The sequence below is a fragment of the Carlito syrichta genome, unplaced genomic scaffold (assembly GCF_000164805.1).
Source record: "Carlito syrichta isolate Samal-C Ts95f unplaced genomic scaffold, Tarsius_syrichta-2.0.1 Scaffold135711, whole genome shotgun sequence".
In the NCBI taxonomy this organism is placed as follows: domain Eukaryota; kingdom Metazoa; phylum Chordata; class Mammalia; order Primates; family Tarsiidae; genus Carlito; species Carlito syrichta.
The window spans coordinates 13,045-20,318 of NW_007079807.1; the positions used below are offsets into that span (position 1 = coordinate 13,045).

The 7,274-nt window shown below is 45.5% G+C and overlaps 1 protein-coding gene across 1 annotated transcript; it reads right to left on the minus strand.

The window, feature by feature from the left end:
- Positions 1-1,855: 1,855 nt before the first annotated feature.
- Positions 1,856-2,968, minus strand: LOC110594768 (melanoma-associated antigen 8-like). Its single transcript, XM_021708289.1, has one exon. It carries the CDS (start codon positions 2,966-2,968, stop codon positions 1,856-1,858), a length of 1,113 nt encoding a protein of 370 aa, XP_021563964.1.
- Positions 2,969-7,274: the final 4,306 nt, after the last annotated feature.

Sequence of the window (7,274 nt, forward strand, 5' to 3'; positions counted from 1 at the left end):
CATATGGACTTCACAGCAACTTGGATGAATCTTTTTTGTTTTTAAACTTTAGTTGGCATGTCCATTATGTTTCACCTCCTTGGAATATCCAAGATTGTTAAGAATTGAGCTTCAGTCCATGGGTGTGCCTCACCTACCTCTCGTGAGAGAGTGGAAGTTCTGAACATGTAAAGAAGCCCATTGATCTGTTTGTGTGTCCAGTTCCCAACTTGAGATTAAAACCGAAACACTACCTCATGAAAATACTACTGCAAATATCCCTGTGGATGCAAAAACCCTCTCTCTACCTTCAGGGCTGGATCCCAAGAACCAAGAAATGAAGGGGCCAAGTAGGAATCTGCTCACAAACCATTGGGAAAAAGAGTGTGTCGAGGATTCCCCAGGAGGGATGACCAGGTGTGTAAAGTTACAGCCCAGAGTGAACTCTTCCATGAATGGAGTGTGTTTGTGGGATGGAGCTGAGGGTGAGCAGTGGGAGAGCCAGGGGGCTTCTGCAGGGGCTAGGAATGCTCCCTGTCACAGGGAGAAGGATTCTGTGAAGCAGGGGGAGCGAGCAGCAGGCCAGGTTCCAGAGTCAGAAGGGAGGGCACAGGGGGAGACCAGGGAAAGGGCACTGTGATGCAGAAAGTGCTGGAGCCAGACAGAAAGGCTGGCATTGTACTTGTCCCCTGTACCCAGGAGGAGAGGAATGCAAGGTGTGGGTGGGCACTTGCCTCTCCCATGACATGTTACACAGTAGGTAACAACTCCTGTTACACAGTGGATAACAACTCCTTCCCTCCCTTCCACCTGCTTTTCCAATCATACCCATTTTCATTCACTTCGCCCCAACCACAAATTCATCCTTTGCTTACAATTGGTCAAATTCCACTAAAAGTGAACCAACTGAAATTCCTTTTTAATAGAGTCAGTTCTTACTCTCCTAGCCAGGAAGAAAAGTACTTGGTCAGTGGCTTCTGGACCTCACGTCACAAGAGGCTCATCCTTATCTCAGTAAACCCTTACAGATGAGGGGTACGACCCACCTAGTTCTTGTGCTCTGTTCAACCACACTGGGACAAGAGCACAGGAAACCTTCCACTCCTGTCACCAGTGGGAATGCCTCTCTTCTTCATCCACCATCCAAAAGGAACTGCTCAGAGCTGTTTTCCATCCCAGACTTTTCTCTCACCCCTAAGACCTGCCACCTGAGGGTCTGGTTCCTGCCACCACCCGGCCTCATTACAACCAGCTCCACAGAAGGTACTGAGGTTTCCAGAAGCCCCAAATGACCCTGGCTCAATATATTTATACTCTGGTGTTGTCAACTGGAGCCCCACACCCTCATGCAGACGTTCAATGAGTGCTAGGGGAAGAAATGAGCCAGGAAGCAGGGGGATTTTTTTAGTCAGATTTAATTTCTCTTATATTCTCAAATGAGCCAAGAAAATCCAATTATACATACACATATTTTAATTCTATGGAGCAAAAGATAAGAAAGAATAAAAAGTTGAGAATTAACTATGTTTTCCTTTTATGTCTTTATTTCATGACTCCCTCAATTTTACCACTAACCTATTTCAATTTTGAAGGAAATAACCACTTCAATGCCATTGTATTTTGTTCCAAATCACAGAAACACATGGAAATTTCCCGCTATGTTTTACAAAATAACAAAATCCTGCATTTGAAATAGATAGGCAAAAATACACGTGCCATCAATATCACCCATACACTTAGACATTGAAGTTTATTAAATTATGCTAAAATGAACAATACTTGAAAATTACCAAAAAGAAACAAAGATATGTCCCCATAGAGCAGAAGCCAAAAGACGGTAGATACTGTGCTCTCCTCAACCCCCCATGGGCCCCCACTACTTCGAATGCTGACTGTTTCCTTCAAACACAGGGTGGAGAATGGACCCATCACTTGGGGCAGGAGAAGCTGCTGGAGGTAGCCCTGGGATGTGTCCTGGCCCTGTCCCCGCCACTGGCCCTGGCTGCAACTCCTGCTCAGACTCCCTCTCCCTCATCTCTCTAAGAGCCTCCTCATACAGAGATGGGTAGGAAGTGAGATCTCTCCCATTGATCTTAGCCACATGCTCCAGGACCTTCATTTTGCTGGTTTCAGCATGGGCCCTGGGACCCCACAGGAACTCGTAGCGTGCAGGATCACTGCCGGGCACCTGCCTGAACTCCAGGTAGGCTTCCTGCACCCAATCTTGGGTGAGGAGCTTCCTGGCCTCCCCAAAGATGAAGTGGTTCTTCCCCACATACACCCCCATCACACTCAGTGCTTCCCAGATGACCTCCTCAGGGGCATGGTTGCCCTCCATGAAGATCATGCCCAAGACCATTATCAGGAGGCCAACTTTGGGCTTGCTCTGGTCATTCCCCAGCATGCCATCGTAGGAGAGGCCCACGGAGTTGACGAGTACATAGGAGTGGTTGGTGGGGTCTATTTCCTTCAAGTCAATGCCAAACACTAGCCGCATGCACTCGGAGGCTTTGCTGAAGATGGCTGGGAAGTACTCCTCGTCATTCTTGATGACAGCACTCAGCATCTCTGCCTTTGTGATCGGCTCCTTTTTTTGATACTTATGGAGCAGGAAATGAACCAAATGAGCCATCTTCCCATCTAGGGCCTCTTGGAGCAAGGACTCAGCGTCAACTGGGTCAGGCGAGGTGCTTGGCCACTCCTCTTCTTGGCTGCTCAAGCCCTCATCAAATTGGTTCCCTTGAGTGGAGGTGATGGAATTTTGGGGAGAGGAAGCTCCCTGAGGACTCTGGGAAGGATGCGGTGACCCAGCAGCAGGCACCTCCTCTGGGATACTCTGAATCGGAGTAGAAGAGGAGGAGGAAAATGAGGAGGCAGCCTCCTCCTTCTCATCTGCAGGACATTGTGCACCCACCAGGCCTGGTGCCCCTATTTGGGACTGAAGGCCTTCCTCAAGCTCGTGATGCTGGCTGCTCTGCTTATGAGGCATAGCGATTTTGGTCAGGGTAACAGGCAGGAATGTGGGCAGGAGGTGGGTGATGGGAACTCACGGGCCTGGGGAGAGAGGGAGAGAGTGAGTGATCTCAGTTTAGATTCACACCCCAGAGGCTCTAACAAAGGCTGATTTAAAAGTCATCTCCTTATGTGCTACAATCTACAAACTTACCTGTGACTTAAGGAGACATCTCACTTCACTGCCAAGGTCTTACAAACTAACCCTAAGGTTCAAGACTCATGGAATTTACTCAAGAATGCTGTGGTAGTCTCATAACTTTAAAATGATTCTACTCCTTGTCAGCATTTTCTTCTACTTAGTGGGGGAGATGAAGGAATTCATCCCTTATAAGAAGTATATAATGGGAAAAATCTTCTTAGCTAAAGGTTCTTAGAAAAAAGAGTTATGGAGAAAGAACTTTTTTCACTAAAGCAAGTTAATTCTTTAAATGTTTGCTAAGTGTCTCAAGGCATTGACTAGCATTCTTAGAAAAAGACTTTTAAGCATAGAAAAACCGAGGTCAAAATTGCATAGCCCTTATCTTTCCCCCTTTAAATATAAGGCAAGTAGAGGCTGTCAAACAGTGCAAGGGAATCTCTCCATTTTCTCTAACTTCAGAATGGAATAGGGCTCCACTGCTCAAGCTCACACACACCAGGTCTGAAAGCACACGGGCATTAAATACCTCAGATGTGGTCTGTTTGAAGTGATGTTCTCGCTTTCAGCGTGATCAGCCAAAGACAGCCACCCTAGACGTAGAGATTCATCAAATGACACGAACTTGATGATGCCAAGAAGACTCTCTACAGCTTGAGAAGCCCGTTCTGAACAAATGTCTCTGAGGTATGGATGGAAGTTCACGAGTTTGAGAAGATAACATGTCGCAATTTCTACTTGGTTCTCTGTTGAGATGTTTCTTTCTGCGGAGAGATTAGAAGTGAAGTACTGGGAGAACAGGCTGGAAAATGAATCTGAGACATCCTGTTGGAGTACATTTTGTCCCCACAAAGCTATGTTGTTTGTAATCACAGTTCAGCAAATTCTTTTTGATAGAATTCTTTTATTGCCTCTGTCTTTAAGAGATTGAACTTCTCCAGGTAGAAGTCTATGGATAATCCCAGCATTAGACTATATCTGTGATTATAAATGAATACCACAAGTTACCAGAGTGCCAGAATGTGATAGGACATACAGGCGACTCTGTCTCCAAGCTGGACAAGAAGCCCAACACAAGTGGACTGGGAAAGAGTCCAAGTCATTCTAAAAAATTGCATGAAGGAATCTGTTATGAACTGAAAGTCTATGTAACCACAACATTTACATGTTGAAATCCTAATCTCCAGTGTGATGAGATTAGGAGGCAAGGCTTTGGGAGGTGATTACATCATGAGGAACTATAGATCTATGGAGGATGAATTAAATTTTTCTCTCATGAATAAGATTAATATCTTTATAAGATTATTCTCTAGTGAATTAGTGTCTTTATTAAAAGAGGCCAGAGTGCTAGTTCTTTCTCTTCCTGCCAAGCGAGTACATAACAAGAAGATGAGTATCTGTAATCCCAAAGATGGACCTCACCAGAACATGGCTATACTGGCACGCTGATTTCAGACATGAAGGCTCCAAAACTGTGAGAAATAAACAACCAGGTTATGGTACTTTGTTGTAGTATACTAAACTGGCTTAGGCAGAACCCAGGAATTGAGTCCTATCTGAGAGCCAGAGAAGACCTCTAGAGGTCACTTGTAGCCTTTTGCAGAGAGTAAAGGTGTTACGTTAATTTTCTGTACATCTGATATTAAGAGGGTATCACTTGATAAACTCAGGTGAAAATAAATCATGTGAAGTAAACTACACATGCTGTACAGTCTCAATGACATGATTCCATAACTTGTTAAGATCCTATGGCTTTATTGTGCACACAAATGCGGTAAGTATAAATTAGTTCTGAGTTCATGTGAAAGCGTTATACAGTCCTTCGTGCTTATGTTATTTCTTCTTCCCCGTCCTGCTGAGCAACTGCTTAGGTGACTAGGTAACCCACTGTAGCTCTTGTCCAGAATCACAGGCGACTTTGACCTTTCAGAAGAGAATCCCATCCATTTAAAAGCCCCCAAAGAAGCCCTGGAGTGATGGACTGGCACTTGCTTTCTCCTGGGAGTTTCCATGTTTGAGAGAAGGGGTCTGGATTACACCAGGCCCATTCTCAGAGCTCACTAGATACTCCAACAGGAGGCTGCAAGTTTCCCAGATCAGAAGCTAGGCAAAACGAAATGCACAGCATAGCTCTGGTTCTCTGAAGTCTTCATAGGGCTTCCTTCCTCAGCCACAGGAACTCAGAAGTCCCAAACCGTGCAGAACTCAGGGTGTGAGTTGGAAGACAAGTACAAGGGAATGCTATCCCATCTCTGAAAGAGCTCTGCATGCAGAAGCTAACAAGACCACGTGCATGGGACATTGCAAAGCAGATTACTGCATTGAAGTATGTGAAACCAGTGATGTTGGGATGATTTTAGAGGTGAGAAAATTTGTGCACAAAGCAGCGAGCACTGCCCAGGGTCATGCAGCTGGTGAGTAGCAGAGATAAGTTGCAAACACTCCCTTTCATGGCAATATAGGAGACAGTTCTGTTTTTCTGTGGCCTTATCACTCTTTCTGGAGAGGCTCCAGCATGCAGACCTTGCAGAAAACACAAAGTAATCATCTCTTTAAAACTTTCTGCACAGTTCTGGAATATAGAGTCAAGGGTGTCTTTATCACTGTAGCAGAAAGCATGATAACCAGTACAGTCAAGTATCTTCTCAAGGGACTTCCTCTTCCCTGATGAATTCCTCAGCATGGGCTCTCTATCTCCAAAGAGGAACATTGTTCCTATGACTTATTGCCAGTGCCTATGTCAGAGTCCTTGAAAATCAGGCAGATGACTATTTGTGTTTCACTAGAACAAGTAACCTATCAAGAAGAAATGACTTTGATATAGCTGCTTATGCAAATAAATTTACTGCATGATAACACTTATTAGCAGCATAAAACTTTTGCTCATCCAGTTGGAGCTACAGGTAGTTGGAAGAGAAGATTAATTTCCATTTTAATTAATTAATTAGTTAATTAATTAGAGTTGAAGTCTTCCTCTGTTGCCCAAGATGGTGTGCAGTGTTATAGTCATGGCTCATTGTAAACTTGTCCTCCTGGACTCAGGCAATTCTTCTGCCTCAGACTCCCAAGTAGCTGGGACTACAGGCATGTGCCAACACACCTGGCTAATTCTTTGATTTTCTGCAGAGACGAAGTCTCATGTTGCCTAGGCTGGTCTCAAGCAACCCTCCTGCCTCAGCCTCCCAAAGTGCTGGGATTGCAGGCATAAGCCACTGTGCCGGGCCTTAATTTCTATTTTAATTAGAGATTTGCATTTTCGGCAGCTTGGCCTCCAGCAGTGAACAGTGTAGTGTCCAGTGATCGATTCCAGTTCCTTCCAAACATGGTGGCCTCTGAAAGGGCACTGGAGACATCTGCCCCTAAAGGGGCGTCCCAGCCAGCATAAAGATGACTGATCGGAAAAGAAATGACTGTATGAGAAATGCCCTTCATGTAGCTCACTGGTCCTTCATCGGGCTGGTTCCTTCATAGTGCTGCCTGCCCACTGCCAATCTTCAGTGGGTGGGAGTCCCCCTGAGTTCTAAGCTGTCCTGGGTTGGATGGAAGGGCAGAAGTGAAGCCATGATGGAGGAGGCTGCAGTGACAGGGTCCCTGATCCCACCCCACAGCTAGGAAGGCATTTATTTCTAATGATTTGGACGTAGGCTGAGAGGCCTGGCCTGGCATCACCCTTAGGGGCTCTGTGTGGCAGCCTTGGGCCCTTGCTCACTGAGGTGCACTGGGCTGGCCCCACCCAGATATGGCAAGTGATTCCAGTGCCTTCTGGGGCTTTGAATCCTGGTTTAGAGTGTGTGGAACATTGGCCTGCTCTACCTGTACACATGTGAAAGAGAACCACAGCTTCTGTATTTCATGTGTATATCTGTGTCATGTGTTTCTGTGTGTTTTCTGTAGCCTTGGGTATGATGGGAAAGGACGATGGACCTCGATTTTAAGAGTGTGTGTGGTGTTTGTGTGTGTGTTTATGTGCATGTGGTGTGTGTGGTTTGTATAGATTTGATTCTACAGCAATGGAGAGGACTAAAGATGTTAAACAGGTAAAGTCAAGATCAGATGCAGAGAAAAAATTAAATAACAAAAGAATTCCTGCTCCCCTGCATGCAGGGGAGATGTGAGCAAGCCAGTTCCCAAACCTGGAGAAGTT